Source organism: Crocodylus siamensis, chromosome 2 (genome assembly GCF_052110815.1).
Source record: "Crocodylus siamensis isolate JL-2025a chromosome 2, ASM5211081v1, whole genome shotgun sequence".
NCBI classification, from domain to species: Eukaryota; Metazoa; Chordata; order Crocodylia; family Crocodylidae; genus Crocodylus; species Crocodylus siamensis.
In genome coordinates, this window is record NC_143396.1 from 37,019,564 (window position 1) to 37,032,274 (window position 12,711).

At 40.9% G+C, this 12,711-nt stretch overlaps 1 protein-coding gene across 2 annotated transcripts in view; it reads right to left on the minus strand.

Annotated features, from left to right (window-relative positions):
* Positions 1-3,860: 3,860 nt before the first annotated feature.
* Positions 3,861-12,711, minus strand: part of PPARGC1A (PPARG coactivator 1 alpha) — a 575,330-nt gene continuing 566,479 nt past the window's right edge. For both annotated transcript variants that reach the window (XM_090035708.1, XM_090035709.1), the window contains exons 11-13: positions 11,814-11,935; positions 11,305-11,456; positions 3,861-7,561 (exon numbers count right to left, since the gene is read on the minus strand). In XM_090035708.1, the coding sequence (XP_089891834.1) occupies positions 7,458-7,561; positions 11,305-11,456; positions 11,814-11,935 (378 nt within the window). In that variant the 3' untranslated portion in view covers positions 3,861-7,457. The remainder of the gene's footprint in view (positions 7,562-11,304; positions 11,457-11,813; positions 11,936-12,711) is intronic.

Consider the following 12,711-nt stretch of genomic DNA (forward strand, 5'->3'; position numbering starts at 1 on the left):
ACACTTGTGCTTAAGATTTTTGCTGAATCAGGATGGACTTAAGCACAAATGTAAATGCTCTGCTGAACTGGGGCTCTGAAACTGTGGCCTGATTTTAAAAGTGCTGAGCACCAGCAGCTATAATTGAAGTCAGTAGGAGCTTCTGGATGCTTAACATTTTTGAAAATCAGGCCACTTACTTAGCGGCCTACCTCTCGGTATTCATTTCTAAAACCTTCAAGCAGAGTCCTAGGTTTTATTAATAAATGAGGCCCTGATTTTCTACAATAAACCTTAATAATATAAAATGAGGGCATGAAGAGTAAAGGAAATACATTTCTTTATTGCAAATTTACTAGAGTGCCTCTTGCAAGCATCAAAAAGCTTTGTAAAACCATTACATGAATAAACAAATTAAATTAAAAAGCATAGTGGCTAGAAAACTATGGGGCTAACTTCATTCTTTGTGTACCTCCATGGACATTGATTAAATACATCAGCGATGACTTGGTCTGCTAAATGTTAAGCATTAACTTGATCTGGAACAAGTTAACAATGCAAATCCTACCCAGGAAACAGTTTCATGCTGAGTGCAAAGTAAACAAAAAGCTCAACATTTAGGATTTGGCCAAATTTCTCCCTAACTCCAGACCAACATGGCCACTCATGTCTCATTAAGGGTTTGTAAATGTGGATTAAGGTAGTGCCTAGAGACCAACTGAGAATGGGGACCCAGTGCCAGGCACTGTACAACTATGGAAAGTACCTTTTGTAGCAGGTTGGGCTTAGATAGGATTAGCTAGGTAAAGAGACAATGACATTGAAGAGGGAACCCATGGGAGGAAGTAGAAAGATTGTCGTTTGAATGGATAATGAGCTCAAGGAAGGAAGGTTCTAAAGCTAAGACTGCAAAATGAAGTCTCACAATCTCATCAGTTTCCAGTAGCCATGGCCTAAACAGCTTCTGCAGCTGTTGCGCTTGCTCCAGCCTGCCCAGCCCAGCCCAGCCCAAGGCCACATGACTAAGGGAGGACAAGGAGGCACTGCATAGAGATGTCTTACTAGTACAGTTCTAGGTCCTTGGTAATTATGCCCCATCCTCATAGGACCTGCCCTGCTGACCCCTGATCATGCAAGTGGCCCTCCCCTCTGGACCCTCTCGATGCTGTCCACATCCCTCCTGAAGTGCTGCACCCAGAACTGGACACAGTACTCCAGCTGGGGCCTGACCAAGGTCGCATAGAGGGGGAGGTTCCTCCTTGGACCTACTCATGATGCATCTGTGGATGCATGACAAGGTGCAGTTAGCTTTCCTGACTGCGTCCCCACATTGGTAGCCCATGTTCATCTTGGAGTCTATAATGAGTTCCAGATCCTTTTCTGCCTCTGTGCTGACAAGAAGGGAGTTCCCCAGCCTGTACGTATACTGCTGGTTCTTCCTCCCCAGGTGCATCACCTTGCACTTGTCAGTGTTGAAACTCATCCTATTCTCATCTGCCCGCCCCTGTAACCTGTCCAGATCTGACTGCAGCTTGTCCCTCCCCTCTAGTGTGCCCACCTCCCCCCACATCTTAGTGTCATCTGCGAATTTGAACAAGGTGCTATTCACTCCCTTATCCAAGTTGCTGATGAAGATGTTGAACAGCACAGGCCCAAGAACTGAGACCTGTAGAACTCCACTGCCCATGTCCTTCCAGGTCGAAAAAGACCTGTCCGCCACTACTCTCTGGGTACAGCCCTCCAGCCAATTGGTGACCCATCTGACCGTGTAGGGATTGACACCACAGTCGCCTAATTTTTTAATGAGAATGGGGTGAGAGACCGTGTCGAAGGCTTTTCTAAAGTCCAGAAAGGCTACATCCACCGCAACGCCTGTGTCCAAGGATTTAGTGACCTGATCATAGAAGGCAACCAGGTTGGTCTGACAGGACCTGCTTCTGATGAACCCATGTTGGTTGCCTCTAAGCATACACTCCCCTGCTGGTCCCTCGCAGATGTGCTCCTGGATAATTTTCTTGAAGAGCTTCCCCAGGACCGAGGTAAGACTAACAGGCCTATAGTTTCCTGGGTCCTCCCTCCTCCCTTTTTTGAAAATGGAGACCACATTGGCCCTCTTCCAGTCCTCCAGCACCTTGCCAGAGCACCACGAGTGCTTGTAAAGCTGTGGAGGTCCCTGACCAGGTCCACGCCAACCCTGGGCCTGGCTGTGCCTCCCCTGGGACCATCAGGAATCATAATGAGGGAAGGGGGGATGACCTGGTCCCTGCTCAGAAAAATGGAGGCAAAAAAGTTGTTAAATAAGTTAGCTTTGACATCTGGTATGACCACCAGACTTCCTAGTGTGTCCTGCAGTGGCCCTACGTTACCCAGAACTTTCTTTTTAACCCCATGTATTTAAAAAAGGACTTATTGTCCTTGATCCGGGTTGCTATTCCCAGTGCCATTTTTGCCTTACCCTTCCTAACAGCCCCCCTACAAGCCTGAGCAACAGCTGTATAGTCCTCCACAGTGATGGCCCCTCCCTTCCATTGGGTGTACACCTTGTTTTTAGCCTTGAGATGTTCCTAGATGCTTTTCGTTAGCCAAGCTTTTGAGCACTCTTGCTCCCTTTGACCCTTGTTGGGATTGCCACCCTTTGAGCTTGGAGGATTGTCTCCTTAAGGAACAACCACTCTTCTTGGACTCCCAACTCCCCTCCCCTCCGGGACTTCAGTCTCTCCCTGACTAATCTCCTTACCTCATTAAAATCTACCCTCCTGAAGTCCAGGGTTACTGTTTTGCTGCAGGCCTTCGCCGCCCTGCGCTGGATGGTGAATTCCAGTAGTTGATGATAGCTATCTCCCAAGTGATCAAGCACCCGCAGTCCCCTCAGCAGGTTGTTGCTTGTGGCTAGGACCAGGTCTAACAATGCATTTCCCCTGGTGGGACTGTGCACCTCCTGGGTTAGATGGAGGTCCTGTAACATGGCTAGGAACCTATGTGACTGGCTGACTGCTCTTCCCAGCAGATGTCCAGATAGTTTAGGTCCCCCACAACAACCACATCCTTTGACCTAACTGCCTCTGCTAGCTGACCTGAGAATTTCCAGTCAAGTTACATTGCCAGACCCAGAAGATTTGAGCCTCACACCATGTATATTGATAGACTGGCCTCATTCCTGAGACAAAGACACGAATAAATTATATTTGTGATGCTGAGTTTTTGACACAGGTGCTTCTTAGATATTAGGAAGAATTGAAGACATCAGCTATCAAATGAATTTAACTTTCACCCCGGCTCTCAGATTGATCCAGGTTTAAGCTGGGGTTGCAGAAGTGATAGACTTCTACACATGCGTTAATGTGCCATAATTATAGGCACTAAATGTGCCATAATCAGTAGTGCTTTGTAATCAGTACATGTTTTGTGATGCTAATACTCAGTAGACTTATTCTACCGCACATGAGCTTCGTTTTTGCCTGCCACACTAATGTGCAGTAGAGTGAGTCTACTGATCATTTATCATCTCATGTAGATGTAACCAGTATCCCTTATTACAGCTTCCTTAGCGCCAGTAATTCTTCTTCAAATTATATCTGAACTGAAAGCTTCTCAAAGTTTTCCTATGAGGTATCTCCTGGTCTTTGAAAGTGACCCTCTTTGAACGTGACCCTGTGTGGAAAGCCTGAGCACCATTTTTCACCTAACATGTTAACGTTCTTTTTTGAAATGACCGTTTTTGTTTTCCTGCTCAAAATCCAGAACAGCAGCTGTGATGCATGTGGTGCTACTGTTTGATGTTAGCTATACCACAGTTATAATAGAAACCCAGTGCATGTCCAGTTAGGAAATGTACAATTTATTCACTTGTCATAAATAAGAGAATCAGAACTGGATTTGAAACATTCGTTTCCCTTTATTTGCTCAGTGAGGCTGATGTGTACTGCACATTTAAAAAAAATATCACAGGAATTTTTATACAATGGATTAAACCACAAAAGTACAGGTAGAATTGGCAGGTGGAAAATAGCCCAGCTTGGGCTAAACTAATAGCTCACTTTCCCTGTTCAGCATAGTCCAACCAATAGCTTTACACATTCACCTACTGTACACATTTTACAGTAGCTCCATCAGATCAGTGGTTCACATTATTGAAAATGCCTGTCACACAAGTACAAATTTAGAATAATCACATTATATTACATGGCTATTCTAGGTCATTTATAGATCAGATCTTATACTACAATGATTGAAGTTCTCATTACAGCCATCAAAAAGGACACATAATCATTACCTACTGTAAGCTTACATCTAAAGGGATGTAAAGGAGGTATTTTTTTTTTCAACTGACCCAACTGGTATAACCCAGAGGCACAAACTTTCCTCTCTGTGCTGCTATCAGTGGTAACCAATGTTGTTTAGAGTTATTTAGCACAGACTGATATCCCCTCCCCACCCAGTTTTATGCTCCTTCCATTTGGCTTTGTATCATTTTGCGTTACGTAGAAATTACTCTTTTACATCTCTAGAAAAGACCGTAGTTTCCAAGTACCAGTTCTGTTACCAGCATTGCAGATGTGGTACTTACCACAGTTTAGAAGCAAGAGTATGATCTTCATCTAAAAGGCATATAGAGCTATGCTGCAATTTGCCTCCAATGACAATATGATTTGCGTACTAATTTGAAAATATTCTCTTAAAAAAGGAAACACCAAGCTTACATTTTGATGGGCAACCTACGGTGACTACAAAAGATACAAATAGCTTTATTCAGATTATTCAGCAATCCTAGTTCTACGTTAATTTCATATGTAATTTGTAAATCCATAGAGGAAAGCCATCTTCAAGATGAGAATATTTGTCAGGCCAGTAAAAAAAAAAAAAAATGAAGCGTGACATAATGTCTGCTTGGAGAGGGAAAAAAAAGCACACCAATTTATTCATGTCAGCAATCCAGGGCAAAATAGAATGTATTTAAATTTTAATCACAGAAATTTAAAGGCAAAATAGGTAATGCATCTGGTCCTTGAACACATAATATGATATACTAAATATTGATTTCTTAAAAATAATTTATTGCTTTTAATATTTTTTTCTTTACAACAGAAGATACTCAAAATCCAGAAAGGAAAGTTGTAAACTTTAGTTTGGCATTCACACAATCAAAGTTAAAATACCTGCATTTTAACCTACAGAGCAACAAGAATTACGCAGATTAAATGATGTTACAGTTGTAACACAGAACCTGTAAAAAAGTTCTTTTTTTATTGCTATCTATCTACTCAGAAATAAGAAGCCAAAAAATCAAGCAAGCATCCAACAGGACAGACAGTGGAATCTCTCAGAACACAATATGCTGGTGATAAAATGAGTGCAGCTATCAAAATCAGCTGCATTGGCTTGGGGGTGAAATCGGTTTTCTAAGACTGGGGGTGAGAAGAGAAATTAAATAGGAAGGTGTACCATATCTTTAAAAGAAGTCATGAATGCCAAACAGTAATAGAATACCAATCTATATAAACTTTCAAGCAGCCTCCAAACTTTACTGATTCAGTCTACAGGCTCCAAGTTCTGATGAAATCCTGATGCTCAGAATGGTAGGTTTTTTCCTGAAGTTTCTATTTAATTTCGCAGAAGCAATGTCATCAACAACAATGTCATGGGCACATCTGAGGCCATGCTAGTGCATAGTAAAAAAAACAAAAAACAAAACAAAAAAAACACTGCTTCTGCAAAAACTGAATTTTCCAAACAAAGCACTTACTCCAACCTGACAACCGTCATGCATCCTAAGTATAAAAATTCCACTGGCCTTTTTATTATTTTAGTCATCTCATAATTTATAATAAATAGGATAATTGTAACCGATAAATATGTCTTTTTAGTAAACAAAGGAATGAAGATTCAGTATTTATACAGGATGTATAACTGTAAAAAATGTAGATAAATACCATCATTAAACTTTGCTAATGAAAAGATTACTGGCTTCAAGAACAGTGTTTAGACACACAGAATTATCATAAAAATCATACTGTACTTAATACCTCAGCATTTTTTATCAAATGAAAATCACAAAAAATAAAACAAAACAGCATTTTAAAAAGATTTAAACTTCTCATTCCAAAATTACTGTTGATACATAAATAAAAACATTTCTTAATGATTACCCAGTTGAGAGACTTTACACAAAATTATGATATCTCCTAGAAAATTTAGATGAGAAAATTTCATTCCCCTAACAAATTCAGTGTATAAAACTGCAAAAGAAAACTAAGCCGTGAAAAAAATGTGGAAAAATATTGCAGAAGTGGTTAATGCCTTTTGGGCTAGGATAGTTCTTGACAAATTCTTACAGAAGCTCACCAAACAAGGGATGAATGTGAGCAAAGCATTAATATTTTTGCACTCAAACACACGCACGCGCACACACACACACACACACACACACACACGCGCTTTTTTTTACAATCAAATATATATAAGCATAAGTTCAGCTTTCTAAATATGTTAGTGTACAATAATTGTTTCACTTCATATAATTACATTTGAATATTCTTGATTAAGAAAAATTCAGCAGTTTTTTTAAAAGAAGGCTGCATTTACAGTGCATAGCTGTAACAAAAAAGAACATTGTCATACAGTATGTACACAAAATAAAAATACTCCATTTAACATTTGTAAATACTCAACTACTTTAGAGAATGTAGCAAATAAACTACCTGTACACACTCCAGATAGTTATACCCAACTCTCAATAATAATGTAATACCATGTCCGCTCATCAGAGTAAAATCGCTGAACAAGCTGCACACATGACCCTTAACAAGGCTTGGAAATTTCTGCTGTGGAAGATCATCATTGTGGACATTTACATGGGTGTCAGAATTAAAAGATGAAACTTCAAAACGTTAGAAAAGTTTTAGCCTTTCATTTTCTCCTCCATGAGGAAAAATAAAAGGACAGCAGGCTTCTATGATTTGTGGTTTCTTCTGGATTGTCATATTATCATTGCATGGTGAGAAGAAGCTTCTTTAAAAAAAAAGAAAAGAAAAAGAAGTAAAGAAAAAGAAAGAAAGAAGAAAAAGAATGCAGTGCCTGATTCCCAGACATCAGCAGTTGTAGTTTACAATTTGCTTTTTTGTTTTTGTCTTGTTAAAAGGCAATATATACACATGTTGAAGTCATACATTTAAGCGTATCTCTATGGAACTGCTGCCATTGCAAGTGGTTTGCACTTGTACTCTCTATGAACACCAGAATCTCTTGCCACCAAACACCCCCGGAAAGCAAATGACACCCATGGATACACATGTGCTTACTGGATATCCATTTTGCCTCTTCATTCTTCGAGCAGCTGTGTTCATGTAAACCATGTTTTTGTACAGAGAGTGTAAAGTAGGAGAAATTCCTAATTATGACTTTTTAATTGTCCATTATTGAAGGACATGATGTCCGTGAGGTATTCGTCATCCCTCCATTATCCTCAGATGTGATGCATGTTACCTACGCAGGCTTCGTTGTGCCTCCTTAAGTAAACTATCAAAATCCATGGAGTCATACTTGCTTTTAGTGGAAGCAGGATCAAAATCATCTGAGTTTGAATCTGGAACCAAGAGGGACAAAGAGTTAGTGAAGGGGCCCTGCAAACTCCATGGGCACACCACTTACTTCAATATACCTACTAATACCTGCACCTTGGAGAAAGGAAAAAACAGCAATGATAGTGGAAAAGAGCTTGAAAATGACCTTATGTAAAGCAGGCAAGCTTCCAAAGAACAATGTGCTGACACATTTCTCTTTGGAGGCCTATAAAAAGATAAGGTATTTTTGCCACCCACCAAGCTACTATACCAATAATTGTGCCACAAGCATGCAACTGTCACAAGACATACTGGCTACTTGCAGATACTAAACCCCCCCCCAGAAAAACCACCTTTCCCCACCCTGATGCTTTACCAAAAGAAGGAGTGTGTTACTTTGACCCAGCTCTGCAGCATCTGTATAGATCGGGGGCCTTCAGCAGGGCTTTTTGGGGCTTTCATCTAAAGCTGAGTCAATCAGCTGTTACATAAAAGCACAAAAAAGCCCCAGTAAAGCATTCAATCTATACAGACATCAGGCGAGCCAGGTCCAGCTCATGTGCTGCCTCTTCTGGGCATGCACTGGGCTTGGCTTGGGAGCACACAGAGTTTGAAGTAAAATACTGTTTTTGGTTTTTTAACGTCTGCAAGCAGCCATTATTCCCAAATTATTTCCATTATGAAACACATTACAGGTTGGTTCTGCAAAGCCTTTGGACTGTTATTCAGGACAGAGAACTGGGACTCGGGTTTCAATTCTGAAATTTAAGTACTTCCAGGTTGGTAACTGACCGTCACTGTAACTTTGTACAAATGTCTTCACCTCCCTGTATCTTTATTTCCATTTCCAACATTTGTCCAGCTTTTTCTATTATATTGTTAACTTTTCAGGTTCATATTTTTGTGTTCATACAGCAAGGACCCAAATTCTAGCCGGAACTTTTAGATGCTAATAGTAATGATAAATCATAATAATAATGATAATGAATAAAATGCTGTGAAGTGCGAGTTTTGGAGGTAGTCTACACATCGTGTTCTAGATTCTAGTTGTTTAAACAGATGCATAATTTCACTGTTGGGGCTACTCATGTAGAAAAAGTTATGTATGGAGACATATGCTTGCAGAATAGTATAGCGCAAGCATTTCATTGCAAACCCATCACTACTTAAAATAGTGATGATTCCTAGTTCTTGTGTTTGGGGGTAATATCTTTTTCCTACCGTTTCTTTTCTTCAGCTACTCATAAGGCTTTAGCTAGACCTATTAAATATTTTGAACATACAATGTTCACTGCAAGTTCCTTTAACTCTGAAAGGATGCTGCCTCACTGATGTGCTAAATTTTGATCACTTCAAAAGCAGATCAAGACATTTTGTTGTTGTTTTACAGATGACACTCAACCCACAGATGATTAATTTCTACCCTTACACTGACTCATGAATTTGTAAGTTCACTCTGCTGCTTCTCTATCACAGATATAGATTCCCTGTGAAATACAGGGAAAGCAATCTGAAGTAGAGAGACATCCAAGCTGCCAAAAGGACAAAGTAAAGATATCCTATTATGAAATATCTTATGAAACCTGCTCAATATGGAAAGATCTTCAAGGGACCACTCCCACTGATGAATAATGTTTAAGAGGGTCCTCTTCAGGCAGCTTATTTTAAACCCTAGATATTTTGAGATACTAGAAATACCTCTGGCTTCATCACTGCTGAAGATAAGTCAAATCAAGTCAAGACTTCAATCTGTCTTTAGTGTTTTTATCAGCCAACATTTGAACAAATGACTTGCCACCTTTTATATTTTCATCCTGAGCTCTATATCTCTCCAGCAGTCAGCTGCCTTTTCTCAGCTTTACGCTATCTATTTAGCAGGTTGAAGTGAATTATAGCATATTCATTGTGAACAATGCATATCACCTTTATCATTTACTCTGAAAAGACATCAATTGGTTAGAAAAAATATATTTGTATTCACTTCCTACTTCACACAAAGCCAAGGGCACTGCATACACGATTTCATTAGTGCCATGTTACAAGGTCATGCAGAGATTTTAATGATAGTGGTCATTACTTCATAAGAACACAATAACCAATTAATGTTGGTTCTGTAGAAATATGTCCCTTGCTATATTACTTGGAAAATAATCTCTCCTATATCTTTAGTCTCTTAGACAGGTGTCAGGTAGAGTATAATAGTTAGTGAATAATTCCCATATTAAAAGCTAATTGAAATAAGTTGTGAGTTTATAATATGTTAAAGTGGCACTTTTCAGGAGAGTCTATATGGCCTTTGTAGTTGCATAAGTGCTCCTCCCACACCCCTGTATCCCTATTGTAAAAGTTCTAACATCTGAGTGCATACTTCAGGGTTAGATGACCCTGAAGTCACTCTCCTGCCCTTGATCTGGGTCATGATCTGAACATGATATTTAGTCGGAGTCTCACATCCCTCCCTGGTCAAGTATAAGGAAGGAGTGTGACAATTCATAGTTTCATAGTTAGTAGGGTCGGAAGGGACCTGAGCAGATCATGGAGTCTGACCCCCTGCCATGGCAGGAAAGAGTACTGGGGTCAAACGACTCCAGCAAGGTGTTTGTCTAGCCTCCTCTTAAAGACCTCCAGGGTAGGAGCCAGCACCACTTCTCTTGGAAGTTGGTTCCAGATCCTAGCCGCCCTGACAGTGAAGTAGCGCCTCCTGATGTCTAGCCTAAATCTACCCTCTGCCAGCTTGTGACCGTTATTCCTGGTCACTCCTGGCGGTGCTCGGGGGAACAGGGACTCCCCCAATGTCTGCTGGTCCGCCCTGACTAGTTTGTAACAGACCACTAGATCCCCCCGCTCAGGCTTCTCTTGTGGAGGCTGAACAGGTTCAGGTCCCTGAGCCTGTCCTCATAGGGCCTGCCTTGCTGCCCCCGATCATGCGAGTGGCCTCCTCTGGACCCTCTCGATGCTGTCCACATCCCTCTTGAAGTGTGGCACCCAGAACTGGATGCAGTACTCCAACTGCAGCCTGACCAGTGCCGCATAGAGGGGGAAGATCACCTCCTTGGCCCTGCCTGAGATGCATCTAGCCATCAGCATGTTTCAGTTGTCCCAATCACTGGCTCAGATTATACCAAGGACCATGGTAAATTCTCCATCAGCTGGAGTTTTTAAAAATGATTTTGGATGCCTCTGAGAAAAAGATACTCTTGTTCATTCATGTGTTATTTGGTTCAATGCAGGAATCACTGGATAAAAATCTATGGCCTGGGTTATAGCTAGGGTCAGCATAGGTGATCACTATGATCTCTTCTGGACTGAAAATCTGTGAAACCATGAATCATCAAGTATAGAACCTACTGAAGGCAGAGTCTGAACATCAGAACCAAACATATGGCAGGAGAAGAATGCTGATGAAATGTATATTGGTAGGGGGTGTATTCTGTTATCTATTTATGGATCATAAAGTTACTAAACTACACTGAATAGTAAAGCCTGCAGAATTGTTCTACAGAACTATCATTTCAATATAGTAATATAGTCATGAAAAGAGGCTCCCAATTTGCCTACTGGAAATGACTGAAAACCTCAAACTTAGGTTAGGACTTACATTTGACACCGTTGTAGTAAATACATAAAAACACTGTCAATTTTATAAAATCATTGACATACTACAGCCAACAAGCAAAAATCCAATTCTGGATACCGCTGGATTATGTGTTCTATTTTGATCTCCACATTTTGTACTCGCATTTCATGTACAGTAGAAAAAACATACCTAGGTCTGCATAGTTAGACTTGCAAAATTGCTTGCGTCCACAAAAGTACAGCTCAAAGTCAGGTTCATTTGACCTGCGTAAAGTGTATCCATTTTCAAGAGCAGCAAAAGCATCACAAGTATAGCGGTAGGTGATGAAACCATAGCTGTCTCTGTAATTGAAAAATACAGTTGTGAACAAAAGCTAAAAAAGCATTAATGCACATGAATGTAACCCTTTCCTGAAAGCAAGAACTTAACTGGAGTTCCAGTAGTGCAAAAGCCAAAACTACTGCATCCATTTATCAGCATGATTGTCCTGTCAGGCAGCTAAATACTTATTTCTGGGACAGGAAATCTCAACTAGCAAGATTAATAAATAAGGATGAAAGAAAATAAATAAGGTTTTGAACTCAGCATGTCATCTGTCACAGCACTTACACTGGTAACTCCCATACACAGTAATCTTACCTCCATAATTTTTTACATATGGCAGCTTCCAAACAAGAAATAATCTTGAAAGTTCGTACCCATCATCCCGTAGATTTACTGTGCACTCCTCAATTTCACCAAAAACTTCAAAGCGGTCCCTCAGTTCTGTTCGAGTTATGTCAGGTCTGATTTTACCCACATAAATCACACGACTTTCTTCCTATTGAGAAGGGGAAGGAGGGAAGAGACAGTTTTACTATGTGCGTAGTGCAGATGATCTCTGTTTACCTGTATGGTTGTGCTGAGGATGGGCAGTCAGAGTAATATGGTATGAGGAGAAAAGGACTTCTTAGATCCCTCCCCCTATTAATAATATAATACAGTTGTCTAAAGAAGAACATGAGGCATTTTAACAGTATCAGAGTTCATAGCAATATATCCTGTATCCCTCCTCCTCTTAATGTAGTAACATAGATCTCTGAAGAACAAATGAGGCATTTGAACAGAACATTTGATAAGCAATAAGGGCCAGGAGACATTGGAAGGCTCTATGAAAGGATCAACAAATATTGTGCTTTATGGACTTCGGTCAAGTCACTTCATCTCTCTCTGCATCTGCTTCCTCTCCAATTCTTTTGCCACATTTGCATGGCAGGAGGCGTGATTGTGGGATTGTGTATTAGAACCCACTGCGCCTTATTGCCAGCACAGGGGGAGCCTGACCACAGGGTCCCTGTACACCAGCAAGAAGCAAGCTCCCATGGCAAAGTCTCTGGGGCTCAGAGACCAAGGCTGCCATGACCTCCCAGCTCCAGAGGCTTCATGCACACGAGGCTGGGAAATCATAGCTGCACCCCATGGCTGTTGGGACCCAGAGGCTGGGACCCAACCTCTGCAGCTATAGGACTAGGTCCTAGCAGCCATGGGGTGCTACTGGGACCCAGGGTCAGCAGGTGCTGGGGATGAGCATCCCCTCAGTTGCAGGACTCCCTGTTG